This window comes from Coregonus lavaretus (assembly GCF_964263955.1).
Source record: "Coregonus lavaretus genome assembly, chromosome: 1".
Classification (NCBI taxonomy): Eukaryota; Metazoa; Chordata; class Actinopteri; order Salmoniformes; family Salmonidae; genus Coregonus; species Coregonus lavaretus.
In genome coordinates, this window is record NC_139988.1 from 89,003,185 (window position 1) to 89,027,192 (window position 24,008).

The 24,008-nt window shown below is 42.0% G+C and overlaps 1 protein-coding gene across 1 annotated transcript; it reads right to left on the reverse strand.

The window, feature by feature from the left end:
* Nucleotides 1-1,421: 1,421 nt before the first annotated feature.
* LOC311147301 (heparan sulfate glucosamine 3-O-sulfotransferase 6-like) lies at nt 1,422-23,852 on the reverse strand (the record flags this gene model as incomplete). Its single annotated transcript, XM_084183987.1, has 3 exons — nt 1,422-1,810; nt 2,053-2,282; nt 23,371-23,852. 3 exons carry the CDS (start codon nt 23,850-23,852, stop codon nt 1,422-1,424), a joined length of 1,101 nt encoding a protein of 366 aa, XP_084040113.1.
* Nucleotides 23,853-24,008: the final 156 nt, after the last annotated feature.

The window sequence follows — 24,008 nt, forward strand, 5'->3', positions numbered from 1 at the left end:
ATGTCATCACTCCGTCTATGTCATCACTCTGTCTATGTCATCACTCTGTATGTGTCTATGTCATCACTCTGTATGTGTCTATGTCATCACTCTGTCTATGTCATCACTCTGTCTATGTCATCACTCCGTCTATGTCATCACTCTGTCTATGTCATCACTCTGTATGTGTCTATGTCATCACTCTGTATGTAGCCATTTCTGGGTTTATCAAAGATAGGGGGCAATAATGAGAACAACAGGTGGCATCCTTACCTTTTTTTTATAAAAGTGAAATTAGTGCTGTGTTCACATCTCTTCCAAATGAACCATTGTGAACGGCTGTATTAATCGTTTCGAGCAATAGTGGACCTAATTGATTCCAAAATATTAAATAGACCTCAGGAGGAATACCGTCCCATCCAGGTGATTTGCCTTTATTCATGCTATCCAATGCCCCTTTGAGTTCATTGAGAGAGATTTGGGATCCCAGTGAGGTGGCTTCCTCTGTTGAGAGAAGAGTTCTTTATTATTTTAGAAAGGACTTGGTGTGGATTTACAATCGGAGGTGTACAGTTATTTATAAAAGCAGGAGAATCTTTGATTGATTAATTTGGGTTCTGATAGTAATTCCCCTGTTTCAGATTCAATAGTTGCTATATCAGCTAATCATTTATTACTGCGTAGCTTGTTGGCCAGTAAACGACTGGGATGATTACCATGGAAGTAATGGTTGAGTCTTACTCAATGGATGGCAAATTCTGCTCTCTGTCTTATCAATAAATTAAGTTATGTCTTGACTTTGGAAAGAGTAATAGCTACCTGGTCTGAAAAGAGTGTTTGTTGAGAATGCTCTAACAGTTAACAACATTTCCAATTATGATATCTTCTTTAATTGTGATTTATTCAACCCAGATACAAATGTATTATCTTTAAGAAAAACCTATGGTGGCATACCATAGAATCCTGGGGGTCATCAACCTAATTTGTATTGATCATTATGAATGAATTTAGCTCAATTTCAAATTGATCACAGAATGTAGGATTTTGTGGCAATGAAACGTTGAAACGTCATCTTGTGGGTCTTTTAGGAGATTCTGAAATTTGAAGTAGGCAGTAGTAAGCAGGGTGGTCAGACAAGCTCATATGTCGAATTTCTATTTTCTTGATTAAAGAAAATAGAGGTGTAGATAACACTATGAAATCGATTCGTGAGAATGATTTATGCCTGTTTGAGTAGAAAGTGTACTCTTTTGCTTTAGGATTATGTGCTCGCCAGGCATCAACGAGGTTGTAATCAGAGAGCACATACTGTGGATTGTAGTTGGTCTTGTTAGATTTGTCCCGCATGTCCAAAATGGCATTCATGTCTGTCCCTGTGAACCATGCCTGAGTGTCTTTGCTACTCTGGATGCATGTTTCACCTTGGTATCCCTACTGAGTCCTCATTGCCATCCAAAGTTCTGGCCAGTCATCTGGTAGAACCGCTGGTTGTGCGGCCTGTAGAACTCCCTCAGTCTCCGGATCACTTCCGGGTCAATGGAGATGTGTGTCCGGCCTTTAGTCTTTCCCAGGCAGTGGGGCTTGCTGCTGCCCTCCGGTTTCTTCAGGCAGGGGAAACCTTTAGTCTTATTGAAGTAGAAGTGCTTGTCCGTCACAATCCTCTGTAGGCCCAGAAAGTCCTGGACCTTTCCTAGTTCTCCAGCTGGGTCGGAGATGAGGCCCTCCCCACTGACCAGATGGATCTGGGCTCGGGGGAACCAGGCCAGCCAGCGCTCCAGATGCTGGGCGTACAGTCCGATCCACAGAGGGCTCCACAGAGAGTCTATCTCACCTGGGACCAAGACAAGATACAGTTACTGGTTTTAGACTTAGAATGGAGGACTGAAGACAGGACTGAAGAATATAGTCTTTGTGTGGGTACTGCATTTGATTAGGGAAAAACTATGTTTTTGTGTCATTCATTCATCAATGAATTAATTAATTCATTCATGCATTCATCCATCCAACCATCCATTAATTCATTCCTTTATTCATAGGCCTATACAAATAAAAATGCATCACTATAATTCTGACCATTGGTGCGGTTCTTGAAGGCGAGTGTCTCGAAGGTGGGGATGTGGGGGGTCTTGGAGATGATCTGGGTGTAGTCAGAGACGGCCCGGGTCACAGGGTCTCGGACCACCACAATCAGCTTCACGTCACGCGACATGGAGTGTACACGTCCCGGGGTCTCCACGGTAACAAAATAACGCGGTGTCTTCTCCACGACGACCTGGCCATCCAAGGCCTTGGGCATCATACTCCTGGGGGATGGGGGAGGGAGAGAAAGGAAAAAAAAGAAAGAAAGAGCGATAGATGCAGTCTGTTTAGTGTTTAAATTGTATAACTTTGAGTATTAAAGCCATCTGTAAATGTAATGACTGGAAGCTCTCATTATACAATACACAGACCTCTACGTACTGGCCATGGGTCTGTTTGGGTATGACAACAACAACAAACATTATTCCTAGATCTATATATGTTGTAGGTTGTACAGTGGTTGTACAGTGGTTGTACAGTGGTTGGAGAGTGGTTGTACAGTGGTTGGAGAGTGGTTGTACAGTGGTTGTACAGTGGTTGGAGAGTGGTTTTACAGTGGTTGTATAGTGGTTGTACAGTGGCCGCACAGTGCCTTCAAGAGTATTCACACCCCTTGACTTTTTTCCAGATTTTGTTGCGTTACAGCTTGAATTTAAAATGGATTAAATTGAGATTTTGTGTCACTGGCCTACACACAATACCCCATAATGTCAAAGTGTAATTATGTTTTTCGAAATGTTTACAAATGAATTACAAATGAAAAGTTGAAATGTCTTGAGTCAATAAGTATTCAACCCCTTTGTTATAGCAAGCCTAAATAAGTTTAGGAGTAAAAATGTGCTTAACAAGTCACATAATAAGTTGGACTATAATCCATTTTTTTAATGACTACCTCATCTCTATACCCCACACAGTGGAGGCTCCTCAGAGGAGGAAGGGGAGGACCATCCTCCTTAGTGAATTTCATAAAAAATGTCATTTTTAGAGAAAACTATACTAAATATATTCACGACACCAAATAATTGATTAAAACACACTGTTTTGCAATGAAGGTCTACAGTAGCCTCAGCAGCCCTCTGTAGGGTAGCACCATGGTGTAGCCGGAGGACAGCTAACTTCTGTCCTCCTCTGGGTACATTGACTTCAATACAAAACCTAGGAGACTCTTGGTTCTCACCCCCTTCCATAGACTTACACAGTAATTATGACAACTTCCGGAGGATGTTCTCCAACCTATCAGAGCTCTTGTAGCATGAACTGACATGTTGTCCACCCAATCAAAGGATCCGAGAATTAATCTAGTACTGCATAAGCTACAGCTAGCTAGCACTGCAGTGCATAAAATGTGGTGAGTAGTTGACTCAGAGAGAGAAAGACAACAGTTGAATAGTTTTGAACAAATTTAAGGAGAAGCGAGAGAGAGAGAGAGAGAGAGAGAGAGAGAGAGAGAGAGAGAGAGAGAGAGAGCTAGCTATATTTTTTTTAGCTACCCAAACACCAGGCTCAAACAGAGAGGGATGCTATGTTAGGTAGCTGGCTATGGCTATGCAACACTGGAACTCTTCCAAGTCAAGGTAAGCTTTTATTAATTTATTGCCACCGGGGCACGCCGGTGTAACTGCTAAACTGCGTTCTGACTGTACACTGTACTGCATGATTATACACAAACGAGTTAGTTCTAGTAGCGATGTTGACTGTGAGGTGACAACGATATAGGCTGTGCGTAGCGGTTAGCAGTCATGATATGGTTTAGCTTGGAAAGGTTTTGTCGCCCAGTCACAGACAGCTGTTGTGTTCCACAAGCAAAGGGAAAAGGTGAGAGGAGGAGAGCGGGTAGATAGTTGCGAGAAGGAATTATATATACAAAGAGCAAAGTGATCATGCTGTTTGTATGTGGCTGCTATGAAAGTGAACTGTGTTTGCGTGTGATCAGGGGTGTATTCATTCCGCCGATTCTGTTGAAAAAAAGTTTATTAAACGGAAGCAAGAGGAACGAAACGGGGATAAACATACCTGAATTTGTCCAATGGAAACTCTAATTTGCAACTGTTGGACTAATGATTACACCCTGTATCAGCTATATGCTGGCAAGAGTGTGCAAGGCGGTGTTGAATGTGTCACTGTCTGTCACCTGGATTACTCAATTCTCTCGACCTGTGCACCTACATTGTATGATGGGTACAGGGAAAATTCCAGTATCATATAGTAGCCTAAACCTATAGATGTTACATTGAGCTGGGTGAATGGAATATGAATGACAGTCACCCAATATGCTGTAATAGAAATAAGGCCATGCTCATTAAATAAAAATCATCCTCCCTCATCTTACTGACCCAACACATACAATTATCTGTAAGGTCACTCAGACGAGCACTGAATTTCAAACACAGAATCAACCACAAAGACCAGGGAGACATGCCTCGCATTGAGCATGGTGAAGTTATTAATAACACTTTGGATGGTGTATCAATACACCCAGTCACTACAAAGATGCAGGTGTCCTTCCTAACTCAGTTGCCGGAGAGGAAAGAAACCACTCAGGTATTTCACCATGTGGCCAATGGTGATTTTAAAACAGTTTCAGAGTTTAATGACTGTGATAGGAAAAAACTGAGGATGGATCAACAACATTGTAGTTACTCCACAATACTAACCTAAATAACAGAGTGAAAAGAAGGAAGCCTCTACAGAATAAAACATTTCCAAACATGCATCCAGTTTGCAATAAGGCACTATAGTAAAACTGCAAAAAAATTGGGCTAAGAAATTAACTTTATTTCCTGAATACAAAGCATTATGTTTGGGGCAAATCCAACACATCACTAAGTACCACTCCAGTGTATATTTGGCCTTGTGTTTTAGCTTATTGTCCTGCTGAAAGGTGTATTTGTCTCCCAGTGTCTGTTGGAAGGCAGACTGAACCACTATTTTCAAGCATGGTGGTGGCTGCATCATGTTATGGGAATGCTTGTCATCGGCAAGGACTAGGTTTTATTTTATTTTATATATATAAAAAGAAACGGAATAGAGCTAATCACAGGCAAAATCCTAGAGGAAAACCTGGTTCAGTCTGCCTTCCAACAGACACTGGGAGACAAATTCACCTTTCAGCAGGACAATAAGCTAAAACACAAGGCCAAATATACACTGGAGTTGCTTACCAAGAAGACAGGGAATGTTCCTGAGTGGCCTAGTTACAGTTTTGACTTAAATCGGCTTGAAAATCTATGGCAAGACTTGAAAATGGCTGTCTTGACAGAGCTTGAAGAATTTTTAAGAGAAAAATGTGCAGATATTGTTCAATCCAGGTGTGCAAAGCTCTTAGAGTCTTACCCAGAAAGACTCACAGCTGTAATCGCTGCCAAAGGTGATTCTAACATGTATTGACTCAGGGGTGTGAAAACTTACTGTATGTAAATGAAATATTTCTGTATTTCATTTTCAATAAATGTGAAAACATTTCTTAAAACATGTTTTCACTTTGTCATTATGAGGTATTGTTTGTAGATGGGTGAGAGAGAAAAAAATCAATTTTAATCCATTTTGAAGTCAAGGGGTATGAATACTTTCCGAAGGCCTTGTAAAGGCTACAGCAATCATAGAGGGATACTGAAAAGCATGAGCACACGTGCACACACACACACACACACACACACACACACACACACACTCACACACTCACACACACACTCACACACACAATCATACACACACATACACAGGGCTATATAAATATCACACCACATCCTATCACTTCGACACTAGCAGATGGTCCTCATTTAGCAGCAATGACTCCTGGGCCCCACCGGACCACATAGAGAAGCAGGTACATCAGCAATGACTCCTGGGCCCGACCGGACCACATGGAGACCCAGGTACACCTATCACACACCTCGCTGACCACACCTGTTATTTCCCCGGTTGCTGCGTCATATTTCGCTAATAATTATGGGATCCATTTTGAGGAGACAGTTGGGGATGATGATGATGATGATGATGATGATGATGATGAAGGATGATGGAGAGATGGAGGGATGGAGGGGGAGAGAGAGGAGAGAGGGGACATAGAGAGGACAGGATTCTTGTGGATGAGGTTTCACTCCCCCACAACATTTGAGCACATGTGAAAGTTGAAATGACAAATGTTAGAATACTTTACTTTAAAAGGCATAATTTATATTAATTAAATTTAAACAGTCATGTTCCGCTGCAGGTTTTGTCTAGTTCCCGCTTTGTTCCAGGGACGTCCCTACAACGTTGTGTCATGGTCCCATGGAGGTTTTTATCTAGTTCCCGCTTTGTTCCAGGGACGTCCCTACAACGTTGTGTCATGGTCCCATGGAGGTTTTTATCTAGTTCCCGCTTTGTTCCAGGGACGTCCCTACAACGTTGTGTCATGGTCCCATGGAGGTTTTTGTCTAGTTCCCGCTTTGTTCCAGGGACATCCCTAGAACGTTGTGTCATGGTCCCATGGAGGTTTTGTCTAGTTCCCGCTTTGTTCCAGTGACGTCCCTAGAACGTTGTGTCATGGTCCCATTTAGGTTTTTGTCTAGTTGCGGTGAAAATACAGTACATCTACAACAACATTACTGTATTTCTACAGCTAAATTAAGGTGTTAATTGACAGTATGCTGATTACTTGGTACTCAACCTCACTTGGGATTTAAACTTACAACCTCTTGGGTGCTAGCTATCTGAAATTCCTGCTGAGCCACCAGGTCTAAGAGCAACTTAATGGAGATTGGCATTATAATTATTGCCAAGAATACATTTCAGCACTTTTACTTTTTGTAAAAAATTAATTAAATATATACAACAACTTGAAGGTGCTATCTCTATAAAATGACAGTATGCTGCTGTAGTCTGGTATAAATTACTGTAAAATATTGTATAATTTTTTTTCCTGTGAACAAAATTGGGACTTCAAAAGGGATTTGAACTCGTAACTTCTTGGTCGCTAGCAACTTGAAACTTCCTGCTACAGTGCAGCTACACCACCAGATCTGTGCGCGTAAAAGAGATACGGCCACAGACTTAATGGCAGGAATCCATTTCTGCACTTAGCTAAAATATGCCCAGAATCAAGTAAATACAGTGGGGAAAAAAAGTATTTAGTCAGCCACCAATTGTGCAAGTTCTCCCACTTAAAAAGATGAGAGAGGTCTGTAATTTTCATCATAGGTAGAAGAGGATTGGGAGAATGTCATATGGTCAGATGAAACCAAAAATAGAACTTCTTGGTAAAAACTCAACTCGTCGTGTTTGGAGGACAAAGAATGCTGAGTTGCATCCAAAGAACACCATACCTACTGTGAAGCATGGGGGTGGAAACATCATGCTTTGGGGCTGTTTTTCTGCAAAGGGACCAGGACGACTGAAAAACAAGGAAAACCTTGTGAAGACTTACAGAAAACGTTTGACCTGTGTCATTGCCAACAAAGGGTAGATAACAAAGTATTGAGATACTTTTGTTATTGACCAAATACTTATTTTCCACCATAATTTGCAAATAAATTCATAAAAAATCCTACAATGTGATTTTTTGAGAAAAAAAATCTCATTTTGTCTGTCATCTTTTTAAGTGGGAGAACATGCACAATTGGTGGCTGACTAAATACTTGTTTTCCCCACTGTAATTGTACAATTATCATCACCAATGTAACATCGACGTTACACTAGCAGTGCTGAAGGACACTTGACGTAGAGTATACAGTAATTATTTGGGGATTTGAACTTGCAACTTCTTGGTTGGGAGTGGATCGATGTTTCTGCAGTGCCACCAGGGTCAGACGTATTGCTTGGGACACATATTAACATATTAAAAATAAGGCTATGGTTAGGGTACAGTGTTGTTGAAATCTCATATGTGAAATATTGCAAAAACACATGGGTTTCACATGATTTCACATTATTCAGCCATGTGCTGTTGTTCTTCTAACCTCGGCCACTCCTCTCACACTCACACACACACACACACACACACACACACACACACACACACACACACACACACACACACACACACACACACACACACACACACACACACACACACACACCCATGTGCGTGTGTGTGTGCCTGGATGCATCCCATGCCTGCCAGTGGAACAGAACCCCATTACCTTATTAGCATTAAGATACCATAACATTATCACAGAGCGTATTCTCTGTATTCTCTCTATTGTTGTCACAGAGACACAGTTCCCCGTGTGTACTGTGTTACAGTAATCATGTCGTCCATTTGCTCTTGATGAAAAGAGAGATTAGCAGGTTTACAACCTCTCGCTTGTTTGTCTTTGAAGATCTTTTGTCTTCCCTCTCTGCATCTCTCTGTGGAGCTCCATACCCCCACTCTCCCGCCGCTCCTAGGCTATGGGGACTAGCCCGAGCAGCCCCTGTGCAGGTAGGTATTGATCCTGGAGGAGTGGGGGGTAAAGTGTGAGAGAGAGGAGGGGGTACGATGGGCCTGGGTCTCAGCTGGGCCGAGGGTAGCAGGTGGGGTTTGGGGAAGCCTCTGGAGTCCCATCACCCCCGTGCTGTGTGTGTGTGTGTGTGTGTGTGTGTGTGTGTGTGTGTGTGTGTGTGTGTGTGTGTGTGTGTGCTCAACGGAACTGTATGTGTGTCTGTGTGTGTTGGACTGAGCGCCCACTCAACCATTTCCCTGCACTGGGGACCATTAAGGCTCCAGTCCATTGTAGCGTTGCCCTGTCCACTTCCAGCAGACATCCATCATAGCTGGGCCCAGACCCCCCCCTGCCTGCCCTCCTCAACCCCCAAGAGAGAGCCTTAATGAGGGCTAGATCACCCCGGCCGTCTGGGCCTTATGGAGATCAGATCACACTGTACAGTACTGGGATGGCTGGATGGGCCACACCTGGGCTCGATTTAATATAGAGATAGATAAATGTGTGGGAGCACAAACACACACACACACACACACACACACACACACACACACACACACACACACACACACACAGTAACCAAGACACTCATATATTTCCCCTTTATAACACTATTAATATGCCATAACAGAATTCAGACACCCCTACTCTTAGCCCAGTTTTCACTCTCCCATTCAAAAACCATGCATTCAAAGAATCCACTAGATTCCCTTTCCTGTCGGACATGATCTCATTGAACACACCCCTTCTGAAGATCAGCAGACATTTGCATGGCAATTATATTCCTGTGTAAAAACACAGGCGCACATGTCCAACGTCAAGCCCGGGATCCATGGGTATAAATTGATGCGCTGCTTCTTTTAACGAGTTAATCTGAATTGCAAGTGAACCACAGCCACGTGAGAACATATGACTCTGGAAAGACCACTAATTGGAATCTGTCATTGGAGTCCTGCTTGTGGAAGCCTTTCTTCTCCAGATCTAAACAGAACACCTACAGTGGGGGAAAAAAAGTATTTAGTCAGCCACCAATTGTGCAAGTTCTCCCACTTAAAAAGATGAGAGAGGCCTGTAATTTTCATCATAGGTACACGTCAACTATGACAGACAAAATGAGGGGAAAAATCCAGAAAATCACATTGTAGGATTTCTAATGAATTTATTTGCAAATTATGGTGGAAAATAAGTATTTGGTCAATAACAAAAGTTTCTCAATACTTTGTTATATACCCTTTGTTGGCAATGACGCAGGTCAAACGTTTTCTGTAAGTCTTCACAAGGTTTTCACACACTGTTGCTGGTATTTTGGCCCATTCCTCCATGCAGATCTCCTCTAGAGCAGTGATGTTTTGGGGCTGTCGCTGGGCAACATGGAGTTTCAACTCCCTCCAAAGATTTTCTATGGGGTTGAGATCTGGAGACTGGCTAGGCCACTCCAGGACCTTGAAATGCTTCTTACGAAGCCACTCCTTCGTTGCCCGGGCGGTGTGTTTGGGATCATTGTCATGCTGAAAGACCCAGCCACGTTTCATCTTCAATGCCCTTGCTGATGGAAGGAGGTTTTCACTCAAAATCTCACGATACATGGCCCCATTCATTCTTTCCTTTACACGGATCAGTCGTCCTGGTCCCTTTGCAGACAAACAGCCCCAAAGCATGATGTTTCCACCCCCATGCTTCACAGTAGGTATGGTGTTCTTTGGATGCAACTCAGCATTCTTTGTCCTCCAAACACGACGAGTTGAGTTTTTACCAAAAAGTTATATTTTGGTTTCATCTGACCATATGACATTCTCCCAATCCTCTTCTGGATCATCCAAATCCACTCTAGCAAACTTCAGACGGGCCTGGACATGTACTGGCTTAAGCAGGGGGACACATCTGGCACTGCAGGATTTGAGTCCCTGGCGGCGTAGTGTGTTACTGATGGTAGGCTTTGTTACTTTGGTCCCAGCTCTCTGCAGGTCATTCACTAGGTCCCCCCGTGTGGTTCTGGGATTTTTGCTCACCGTTCTTGTGATCATTTTGACCCCACGGGATGAGATCTTGCGTGGAGCCCCAGATCGAGGGAGATTATCAGTGGTCTTGTATGTCTTCCATTTCCTAATAATTGCTCCCACAGTTGATTTCTTCAAACCAAGCTGCTTACCTATTGCAGATTCAGTCTTCCCAGCCTGGTGCAGGTCTACAATTTTGTTTCTGGTGTCCTTTGACAGCTCTTTGGTCTTGGTCATAGTGGAGTTTGGAGTGTGACTGTTTGAGGTTGTGGACAGGTGTCTTTTATACTGATAACAAGTTCAAACAGGTGCCATTAATACAGGTAACGAGTGGAGGACAGAGGAGCCTCTTAAAGAAGAAGTTACAGGTCTGTGAGAGCCAGAAATCTTGCTTGTTTGTAGGTGACCAAATACTTATTTTCCACCATAATTTGCAAATAAATTCATAAAAAATCCTACAATGTGATTTTCTGGAGAAAAAAAATCTCAATTTGTCTGTCATAGTTGACGTGTACATATGATGAAAATTACAGGCCTCTCTCATCTTTTTAAGGGGGAGAACTTGCACAATTGGTGGCTGACTAAATACTTTTTTTCCCCCACTGTATCTAAACCTCTGAATGGCTGCCATGTTGAATTATTAGTAAACAACAAAGTGATTGTAACACAGTCATCTATCTATACCTGTGATACTGACCATAGGATGTGTAAAGACAGATTCATATACAGTGAGAGAAACACAATTACTATATCAAAAGACGATACATATTTGATGACTGATTAAGAAAATGAGACCCAAACTACACACTCCATTATCTCTAGCTGTAACTCTGAACAAAATAATATATAAACGTAACATGTAAAGTATTAGTCCCATGTTTCATGAGCTGAAGTAAAATAAATGTTCCATATGCACAAAAAGCTTATTTCTCTCCGGTGTTGTGCACAAATTTGTTTCCATCCCTGTTAGTGAGCATTTCTCCTTTGCCAAGATAATCCATCCACCTGACAGGTGCGGCATATCAAGAAGCTGATTAAACAGCATGATCATTACACAGGTGCACCTTGTGCTGGGGACAATAAAAGGCCACCCTAAAATGTTTTGACACAGAACACAATGCCACAGATGCTTCATGTTTTGAGGGAGCGTGCAATTTGCATGCTGACTGCAGGAATGTCCACCAAAACTGTTGCCAGAGAATTGAATGTTAATTTCTCTACCGTAATCTGCCTCCAACTTCGTTTTAAAGAATTTGGCAATACGTCCAACTGGCCTCACAACCGCAGACCACGTGTAACCACGCCAGCCCAGGAACTCCACATCCAGCTTCTTCACCTGCGGGATCATCTGACACCAGCCACCCAGACAGCTGATGAAACTGTGGGTTTGCACAACCGAAGGAAAGCTCATCTGCGTGCTTGTCGTTTTGTAGACTTGACCCTTTACCAAGTTTTTAAAAATTGCGTTGTTTAGAAGGAGTGCAAAGGCGAATTGAGTTATTGCACACGCGCACTTCACAGAGTAGGCGTTCCCTAACGAAAATATGCAAATTCATGCTAGAAAGCGCCAATAGGATCTCGCTAGCTTGTGCTTGGCTCTGCCCACCTCCTTGCTTGTTCTGCCCATTATGACTAATTTGTTCCCATTTGAAACGACAGGCTGTGGTCTATCTTGGTTTAGTTATAAAAATCTTTGGAGATCCTGAGGCCCATTGTCGTGCCATTCATCCACCGCCATCACATGTTTCAGCATGATAATGCACAGCCCCATGTCTCAAGGATCAGTACACAATTCCTTGAAGATTAAAATGTCCCAGTTCTTCCATGGCCTGCATACTCACCAGACGTCACCCATTGAGCATGTTCGGGATGCTCTGGATTGACGTGTACGACAGCATGTTCCAGTTCCCACCAATATCCAGCAACTTCGCACAGCCATTGAAGAGGAGTGGGACAATATTCCACAGGCCAAAATCAACAGCCTGATCAACTCTATGCGAAGGAGATGCTGCATGAGGCAAATGGTGGTCACACCAGATACTGACTGGTTTTCTGATCCACGCCCCTACCATTTTTTTAAAGGTATTTGTGACAAACAGATGCATATCTGTATTCCCAGTCATTTTTGTTCAGTGTATATATACATTTACATTGTAGTCATTTAGCATCAATGCATGCCACTCAACAGGAGAGTTGTTACCCTATGGCCTCACAAGAACACAGAGGCAGCACTGAACAACAAGCCTTCAAGCATGAACCAGCCAGCCTAAACCACCTAGAAATAGCATGTGACCTTGTGGGGACCAACAAAATGTCCCCAGTTGGTCAAATTTCTCTTAGAGTACTATTCTAGTTAAACACGTACACACACACACACACACACACACACACTGAACAGGGCTAACAGCTTTAGCGATCACATCAAGCCAAGGTCAGGCCTTGGGAGGAAAGTAAAGCTATGGATCTGAGACAGTGTCAGGATAAAACCTCAGCCAAGCCCAGTCCTCTTCTAGACACTAGCTCTTCTCTGCCTGCCTGGTTGAGAGTGGTTCCTGTCAGCGATAGACATCTGAAGTGTCCTTAAAGCAGATGAGAGCATGGTGCACAGACAAAAATGCATTTTTGAAATCTATAAATGCCTGTTTGAAAGCAACAACAAAAAAGCAACGCTTCCTACGGTGGGCACAGCCGGTCTACATACACTGAGATCTTCCTTGAGTTGTATCCAATGATAGATATGCTGATATAATGATATACCCCACTGGTTAATTATGTGGTGTGACTGGGTGCTCGTCATTATCTATGAGGGTAAACTGACCTGGGGTCAGGGGTCAACCTGCCAGGCCTGGCAGTGATGTCAAGTGGCCTGACACTCTCAGAGCCCCATCTGGTCCTGGGGACGGGACAATCTGCTATCACTCTGGGATGTCACTGAGACACACACACACACGCACACACACACGCACACACACACTCAGACACACACTCAGACACACACACACGCACACGCACACACACACACACACACACACACACACGCACACGCACACACACACACACCGACACACACACACTCAGACACACACACACGCACACACACACACGCACACACACACACCGACAGACACACACACACACACACACACTCACACACAATGGAGACGTGGTACACGTGCGTGCGTGTGCGTGTGTGTGTGTCTGCAAAAGAGGAAGGAACAGAGTGAGGAAGGGGTGTGTGTGCGTCCATGCGTGTTTGTATACCCTCATTAGTGACCTCTATCATGTTGGTAAAACACCGAAAACACAGCTCTAACTTTCAATCAATCTCACCTACTGACCCTCTGACAATTAAATCACATTGTCAGAGGTTACAGCATATTGCATCACCAGTGGAAGAAAAAGTACAAAATTGTCATACTTGAGTAAAAGTAACGATATCTTAATAGAAAATGACTCAAGTAAAAGTGAAAGTCACCCAGTAAAATACTACCTGACTAAAAGTATTTTAAAGGGTTTTAAGTGTACTTTAGTACAGTGGTGGAAAACGCAGCTATTTGTCATACTGTAGTAAAAAATAAAAGTAAATGCTAAATATCAAATTCCTTATATTACGCAAACCAGATGGCACAATTTTCGTTTTTTTTATTTTTATTAACAGACAGACGGGCACACTCCAACACCCAGAGATAATTTACAAGCGCAGTATTTGTGTTTAGTGAGTCCGCCAGATCAGAGGCAGTAGGGATGACAATGCATTATATTGATAGGTGTGTGAATTGGACCATAATTCTGTCTTGCCTGAACATTAGAAATGCATCGAGTACTTTTGGGTATCAGGGAAAATGTATGGAGTAAAAAGTAAATAAGTTTATTTAGGAATGTAGAGGAGTAAAAGTAAAAGTTGTTAAAAATATAAATAGTAAAGTAAAGTACAGATACTCAAAAAAAAAATACTTAAGTAGTACTTTTACACCACTGCATCCTAAACCAACCATTTAATTCCACATAACCTAGATGATGAGATTTAAATCCAATGTTTAATCTGTCACGTAGTGAGAGTTTATGTTACATGCACACTCATTGTGTGTGTGTGTGTGTGTGTGTGTGTGTGTGTGTGTGTGTGTGTGTGTGTTGTGTGCGGGACTCTAGGATCAGACTACGGTAACATCTGGCCTCAGCTGCAGAGATGACTGCTCTGTGAGAACTCTTCCAGACATTTTTACATTTTAGTCATTTAGCACACACACACACACACACACACACACACACACACACACACACACACACTAGCATGGCCAGATGGCAGTGTTTCTCTCTCTCTGCCAGACCTCTACGTACTGGCCATGGGTCTGTTTGGGTATGACAACAACAACAAACATTATTCCTAGATCTATTTTTTGTTGTAGGTTGTACAGTGGCTGCACAGTGGTTGTACAGTCTCATTTACGTAAGTATTGACACCCCTGAGTCACTAATTTGTGGAAGCACCTTTGGCAGCAATTATAGATGCGAGTCTTTCTGGGTAAGTCTCTAAGAGCTTTCCACACCTGGATTGTGCAACATTTGCCCATTATTATTTTCTTCAAGCTCTGTCAAATTGGTTGTTGATCATTGCTAGGCAACCGTTTTCAGCATACCCATAACATGATGCTGCCACCACTATGCTTGAAAATATGGAGAGTGGCACTCAGTACTGTGATGTATTCCCTCCACTCCGGCAACTGAGTTAGGAAGGACGCCTTTAACTATGTAATGACTGGGTGCATTGATACACCATCCAAAGTGTCATTAAAAACTTCACCATGCTCAAAGGGATATTCAATGTTTGCTTTATGTATTTGTACCTACATTTGAAGTCGGAAGTTTACATACACTTAGGTTGGAGTCATTAAAACTTGTTTTTCAACCACTCCACAAATTTCTTGTTAACAAACTATCGTTTTAGCAAGTCGGTTAGGACATCTACTTTGTGCATGACACAAGTAATTTTTCCAACAATTATTTCAGTTATAATTCACTGTATCACAATTCCAGTGGGTCAGAAGTTTACATACACTAAGTTGACTGTGCCTTTAAACAGCTTGGAAGATTCCAGAAAATGATGTCATGGCTTTAGAAGCTTCTGATAGGCTAATTAAGATAATTTGAGTCAATTGGAGGTGTACCTGTGGATGTATTTCAAGGCCTACCTTCAAACTCAGTGCCTCTTTGCTTGATATCATGGAAAAATCAAAAGAAATCAGCCAAGACCTCAGAAAAAAAGATTTTAGACCTCCACAAGTCTGGTTCATCCTTCGGAGCAATTTCCAAATGCCTGAAGGTACCTCGTTCAACTGTACAAACAATTGTATGCAAGTATAAACACCATGGGACCACGCAGCTGTCATACCGCTCAGGAAGGAGACGTGTTCTGTCTCCTAGAGATGAGCGTACTTTGGTGCGAAAAGTGCAAATTAATCCCAGAACAACAGCAAAGGACCTTGTGAAGATGCTGGAGGAAACAGGTACAAAAGTATCTATATCCACAGTAAAACAAATCCTATATCGACATAACCTGAAAGGCCGCCCAGCAAGGAAGAAGCCACTGCTCCAAAACCGCCATAAAAAAAGTCAGACTACAGTTTGCAACTGCACATGGGGACACAGATCGTACTTTTTGGAGAAATGTCCTCTGGTCTGATGAAACAAAAATAGAACTGTTTGGCCATAATGACCATTGTTATGTTTGGAGGAAAAAGGGGACGCTTGCAAGCCGAAGAACACCATCCCAACCGTGAAGCACGGGGGTGGCAGCATCATGCTGTGGGGGTGCTTTGCTGCAGAAGGGACTGGTGCACTTCACAAAATAGATGGCATCATGAGGAAGAAGAATTATGTGGATATATTGAAGCAACATCTCAAGACAAGTTAAAGCTTGGTCGCAAATGGGTCTTCCAAATGGACAATGACCCCAAGCATACTTCCAAAGTTGTGGAAAAATGGCTTAAGGACAACAAAGTCAAGGGATTGGAGTGGCCATCACAAAGCCCTGACCTCAATCCTATAGAAAATGTATGGGCAGAACTGAAAAAGCGTGTGCGAGCAAGGAGGCCTACAAACCTGACTCAGTTACACCAGCTCTGTCAGGAGGAATGGGCCAAAATTCACCCAACTTATTGTGGGAAGCTTGTGGAAGGCTACCCGAAATGTTTGACCAAAGTTAAACAATTTAAAGGCAATGCTACCGCATACTAATTGAGTGTATGTAAACTTCTGACCCACTGGGAATGTGATGAAAGAAATAAAAGCTGAAATAAATCACTCTCTCTACTATTATTCTGACATTTCACATTATTAAAATAAAGTGGTGATCCTAACTGACCTAAGACAGGGAATTTTTACTAGGATTAAATGTCAGGAATTGTGAAAAACTGAGTTTAAATATATTTGGCTAAGGTGTATGTAAACTTCCGACTTCAACTGTATCTACCAATGGGTTCCTTTTTTGCGAGGCATTGGAAAACCTCCCTGGTCTTCGTGGTTGAATCTGTGTTTAAAATTCACTGCTCGACTGAGGGACCTTACAGATAATTGTATGTGTGGGGTACAGAGATAAGGTAGTCATTCAAAAATCATCTTAAACACTATTATTGCACACAGAGTGAGCATTTTATTTTATTTACTTATATTTATTTATTCAGTCATTAGCCGACTGCAATGCAACAGCTAGTCGACATATAACGAAAAAGATATTACAGACAAAAGACTTTACAATTTACATTTAAAAATATGAACATGTAGTGTGTGTGTGTGTGCATCTATCAGTTACACATACATGTCAGTACATACACACAACAAGTAGGTCACATGGGGGAAGGGCGTTGTGCCGTGAGGTGTTGCTTTATTTGTTTTTTGAAAACAGGTTTGCTGTTCACTTCCGATATATAAGATGGAAGGGAGTTCCATGCACTCCTGGCTCTGTATAATACTGTACATTTCCTTGAATTTGTTCTGGACCTGGGGATTGTGAAAAGACCCCTGGTGGCATGTCTGGAGGAGTAAGTGTGTGTGTCAGTGCTGTGTGTAAGTTGACTATGCAAACAATTTGCCATTTCTAACACATTAATGTTTCTTAGAAAAACAAGCGATGCAGTCAGTCTTTCCTCAACTCTTAGCCAAGAGAGACTGGCATGCATAGTATTTATATTAGCCCTCTGATTACAGCTGCAGCTGAACTATGTCTTTCTTTGCAGCACTTCACCAAATGACTGGACAATAATCAAGATAAGATAAAACTAGAGCCTGCAGGACTTTTTTTGTGGAGTGTGGTGTCAAAAAAGCAGAGCATCTCTTTATTACGGACTGACCTCTCCCCATCTTTACAACCATTGAATCTACATGTTTTGACCATGACAGTTTACAATCTAAGGTAACACCAAGTAATTTAGTCTCCTAAACTTGTTCAAGAGCCACACCATTCATTATCAAATTCAGCTGAGGTCTAGAACTTAGGGAATGATTTGTACCAAATACAATGCTCGTAGTTTTAGAGATATTCAGGGCCAGTTTATTACTGGCCAAACATTCCAAAACAGACTGCTACTCTTTGTTTAGGGTTTCAGTGAATTCATTAGCTGTGGTTGCTGATACGTATATGATTGAATCATCAGCAAACATGGACACATATGCTTTGTTTAATGTCAGTGGCAGGTCATTGGTAAAAATAGAAAAGAGTAGAGGGCCTAGAGAGCTGCCCTGCAGTACACCAAACTTTACATGTTTGACATTAGAGGCTTCCATTAAAGAAAACCCTCTGAGTTATATTAGATAGATAGCTCTGAATCGACGATATAGCAGAGGTTGAAAAGCCATAACACATACATTTTCTCAACAACAGGTTATGGTCAATAATATCAAAGGCCGCACTGAAACCTAACAGTACAGCTCCCAAATTCTTCTTATTATCAATTTCTTTCAACCAATCATCAGTCATTTGTGTCAGTGCAGTACATGTTGAGTGCCCTTCTCTATAAGCATGCTGAAAGTCTGTTGTTACTTTGTTTACAGAGAAATAACATTGTATTTGGTTCAACACCATTTTTCCCAACAGTTTGCTAAGAGCTGGCAGCAAGCTTATAGGTCTGCTGTTAGAACCAGTAAAGGCCACTCTACCACTCTTGGGTAGCGTAATTACTTTGGCTTCCCTCCAGGCCTGAGGACAAATACTTTCCTCTAGGCTCAGATTAAAGATATGACAGATAGGAGTGGCTATAGAGTCAGCTACCATCCTCAGTAGCTTTCCATCAAAGTTGTCAATGCCAGGAGGTTTGTCATTATTGATCGTTAACAATATATTTCCACCTCTCCCACACTAACTTTACAAAATTCAAACTTGCAATGCTTTTCTTTCATTATTAGTTTTTGTTATGCATGAGTACGATGGCTCACTGTTCGTTGTTGGCATTTCCTGCCTAAGTTTGCCCACTTTGCCAATTAAGTAATCATTAAAGTAATTGGCAACATCAAATGGTTTTGTGATGAATAAGCCATCTGATTCAATGAAAGTTGAATTTGTGTTTCTGCCCATAATTTCATTTAAAGTACTCCAAAGTTTTTTTCCATCTTTCTTTATATCATTGATCTTGGCTTCATAATACAGTTTCTTCTTCTTTTTGTTGAGTTTAGTCACATAATTCTCAATTTGCAGTAAATTAGCCAGTCAGATGTGCAGCCAGACCTATTAGCCACTCCTTTTGCCCCAAATCTACAGTTTTTCAATTCCTCATCAATCCATGGAGCCTTAACAGTTCTAAAAGTTAGTTTCTTAACAGGTGCATGTTTATCCGTAATTGGAAGAAGCAATTTCATAAACTAATCAAGTGCAGCATCTGGATGCTCCTTATTAATCACATCAGAACAACAAATATTTTTAACATCATCCACATAAGAGTCACAGCAAAATATTTTGTATGATCTCTTATACACTATTTTAGTCCCAGCTTTTGGAACTTTGGCTTTCCTGGATATAGCCACTACATTGTGATCACTGCATCCAATGGGTACGGATACAGCTTTAGAACAAAGTTCTACAGTATTAGTAAAAATGTGATCGATACATGTGGATGATCTTGTTCCTGTAGTGTTTGTAAACACCCTGGTAGGTAGATCAATAACCTGAACCAGATTACAGGCTCTGGTTACAGTGAGAAGCTTGATGAAAACCAGTCAATATTCAGGTCCGCAAGAAAGTAGACCTCTCTGTTTACATCACATACACTATCAAGCATTTCACACATATTATCTAGATACTGATTATTAACACTTGGTGGCCTATAGCAACACCCCAAAAGAAAAGGCTTTAGATGAGGTAGGTGAACCTGCAACCACAACACTTCAACAACACTTGACATAAGATCTTCTCTAAGCATTACAGGGATATGGCTCTGAATATATACAGCAACACCTCCCCCATAAGCATTGCTGTCTCTTCTATAGACGTTATATCCTTGTATTGCTGCTGTATTAACACATTAATTATCTTAGTGGGTCTCAGAAATGGCAAATTCATGAATATTATCTGATGTTAGAAAGTTAATGATTTCATAAACCTTATCTCTAAGGCTACATATATTAATATAGGCTAATTTCAGCCCTTTCCTGGGTAGCTTATCAGAGATAGATATAATATGGAAAAGAGCAAACAAAGCAAGATAAAATAATATACACTAGTTTTAGAACACCTACTCATTCAAGGGTTTTTCTTTATTTTTACTATTTTCTACATTGTAGAATAATAGTGAAGACATCAAAACTATGAAATAACACATATGGAATCATGTAGTAATCAAAAAAGTGTTAAACAAATCAAACTATATTAAATATTTGAGATTCTTCAAATAGCCACCATTTGCCTTGATGACAGCTTTGCACAATCTTGGCATTCTCTCATCCAGCTTCACCTGGAATGCTTTTCCAACAGTCTTGAAGGAGTTCCCACATATGCTGAGCACTTGTTGGCTGCTTTTCCTTCACTCTGCGGTCCGACTCATCCCAAACCGGAGGCCAGGTCATCTGATGCAGAACTCCATCACTCTCCTTCTTGGTAAAATAGCCCTTACACAGCCTGGAGGTGTGTTGGGTCATTGTCCTGTTGAAAAACAAATGATAGTCCCACTAAGCCCAAACCAGATGGGATGGCATATCGCTGCAGATGCTGTGGTAGGCATGCTGGTTAAGTGTGCCTTGAATTCTAAATAAATCACAGACAGTGTCACCAACAATGCACCCCCACACCATAACACATCCTCCTCCATGCTTTACGGTGGGAAACACACATGCGGAGATCATCCGTTCACCCACACTGCGTCTCACAAAGACACGGCGGTTGGAACCAAAAATCTCAAATTTTGACTCCAGACCAAAGGACAAATTTCCACCGGTCTAATGTCCATTGCTCGTGTTTCTTGGCCCAAGCAAGTCTCTTCTTCTTATTGGTGTCCTTTAGTAGTGGTTTCTTTGCAGCAATTCGACCAGGAAGGCCTGATTCACACAGTCTCCTCTGAACGGTTGATGTTGAGATGTGTCTGTTAATTGTACTCAGTGAAGCATTTATTTGGGCTGCAATTTCTGAGGCTGGTAACTCTAATTAACTTATCCTCTGCATCAGAGGTAACTCTGGGTCTTCCATTCCTGTGGCAGTCCTCATGAGAGCCAGTTTCATCATAGCGCTTGATGGTTTTTGCGACTACACTTGAAGAAACTTTCAAAGTTCTTAAAATGTTCCATATTGACTGACCTTCATGTCTTGTAATGATGGACTGTCGTTTCTCTTTGCTTATTTGAGCTGTTCTTGCCATAATATGGGCTTTTACCAAATTGGGCTATCTTCTGTATACCACCCCTACCTTGTCACAACACAGCTGATTGGCTCAAACGCATTAAGAAGGAAAGAAATTCCACAAATTAACTTTTAAGAAGGCACACCTGTTAATTGAAATGCATTCCAGGTGACTACCTCATGAAGCTGGTTGAGAGAATGCCAAGAGTGTGCAAAGCTGTCATCAAGGCAAAGGGTGGCTATTTGAAGAATCTCAAATATAAATCTATTTAGATTTGTTTAACACTTTTTTGGTTACTACATGATTCCATATGTGTTATTTCATAGTTTTGATGTCTTCACTATTATTCTACAATGTAGAAAATAGTAAAAAATTAAGAAAAACGCTTGAATGAGTAGGTGTTCTAAAACTTTTGACCGGTAGTGTACGTTCAGCAATCCATTAATCAGTTGGTGTGTGTAAGTGTGTGTGCTGCGGGGTTGAAGCTACGAACCCACAGGCTTGGCTCTCTAATCCCTTCCAGGCTTCTGGGAGGGAGGGTGGAGCTTTCTGGCAGCTTTCATGGCTGGGATAAGTTCTTTCCTCTTCTTGCACGCAGCTTCAGGATAGTCCTTGTTGAGGAAGATACACGTTCCTCTGAAGTTCTTGGCTCTTTCCAGAACAGCTACCTTGAACCTCAGGAACTTGACCACTATCGGCCTGGGCCTGTCACCTGGGCTGGTGGTGGTGGGTTTTCCAGTCCTGTGGGCGCGCTCCACCTCAATATTTCCTGTGGTCCATCTTGAGTTTCTCCAAGATAATTTCCATCACTTTGTCCTCAGACTCCGTCCAGGTCTCATGTGGCGATTGTGCAATTCCGTCCACAACCATGTTGTTCCGCCTTGATTGTCCCTCGAGATAATCTGATATCTCTGTCATTGTTATCATGGATTCACATACAGAACTGCTGTCCTGTCTCAATGACTTACAGATTGCTGTCATCTTGCCGTTCTCCTGTTTCACCTCATCGAGCTGACCCTGGGAGAACTGCAAACTGTTCTTCAGGTCCTGGACCTCTCTGGTCAGGTCGTCCATTATTTTATTAGTTGACTCCACCAGTATTTGGAAAAAAAACACTTTTTTGTGCATTTTCTTGTTGTTGTAACATCTGCTTGTAGAACTCTTTTTGTTTGTTTAAAATATATTTTACCTGTGATAGAGAGACACCACTGTCCTCAACGGTACTCCCGCTGGCTTTGGTCTTTGTCATGGTAACAACGTAGGTTACTCTGTTATTCCTCGCAGTTACAGACAGGGAAGATTGGAAACAACAACAACGAACAGCAGGGATCTAGACAGCCACAAGCCCAGGACAATGCGCGGTCCCAGCCGCAATGGCTAATCACGTTGCGGGCTGCCTTCAAGTCCTCAAGAAAACACTGATAGCTTAATAGGCAGCTAGCTAGCAGCTAGGCTGAGTTGTTAAGCACATTATTACTCATGAACTGATTTTGGCTTGCCATAACAAAGGGGTTGAATACTTACTGACAAAAAAAAAAAACATCATTCCACTTTGACATTATGGGGTATTGTGTGTAGGCCAGTGACACAAAATCTCAATTTAATCAATTTTCAATTCAGGCTAAGACAACAACATGTGGAAAACGTCAAGAGGTGTGAATACTTTCTGTAGGCACTTTCTGTATGCAAATCGTTCTCTAAAATTAATTACCAATCAATTCCACCATGCATGGCATCAAATGTTATAAAGCAACAAACAACAACCTTCTGATTTACAGGTGAAGCTGCACTGAGGCAAAAACATGTATATGGAGTTAAATGTACTGAAATGCACTCAAACAAAATTCATTGGACATCAACTCCCTTTCTAAAAAACGGACACATCCACATGATATGTGGTTTCCACTAGATAGCACAGCCACAAAGTCAAAATGTGCTATATGGTAAGAATTCATGAAATCAAAAAAGTGCGTTTTGGTTTTAATTTAAGGCTAAGGTTAGGTTTAAAATCACATTTTAAGAAGATCAATTGTAGAATTGGGCGGGGTTTATGACTATGTGGCTGTGGTAACTAATGACAACCATGATATGTACCTGTACCAGTCCAAGCCTCGTGCGTAATGCCGGTCAAAGAAGTGCGGCTCAGAGCCCAGCGCGCGGATGTCCGGGTGCAGCCTGAGAAACTCCAAAAGAGCCCTCGTGCCACCCTTCTTCACCCCTATAATGAGAGCTTGGGGTAACCGCCGTGTCGCCTTCCAATCTTTATCCGAGTTATTAGTCTCCAAAAACGGTATTATTGTGCTCCCTTCCCCGGCTCCTGGGTATCCATCTTCATCCTGTACCATTACAAAGTCCTTATACAACTTCCCGTTTATGTCATGATACCATCCCGATAAGATAAACTCACTGGCGGGTCTGTGGGAGATGGAGTTTTCACTTATGTCCGACTCGCAGCATCCCGCGAGGAAGTAGAAGAGAGCGACACAGATGATTCCCAGAGAGAGCATGATTAAAAGTTTTTGGAGGACTCTCCTGATGTCCCTGTCCGTTGGGTTGCTGTGGTGAAAAGCTGCCATCGCCTTTCCTCAGAGCCCCATCCGAGGAGGACCATTCTACTGCAAGCTCAGCTCACATAACTTCCTTCACCTCTGTGAAGGCCTTCTGAGAGCAGCTCAGAGAAAATAAAGGCTCCATAGTGCCGCTGCGTGAATTCCACAAAATTGCCAACAAAG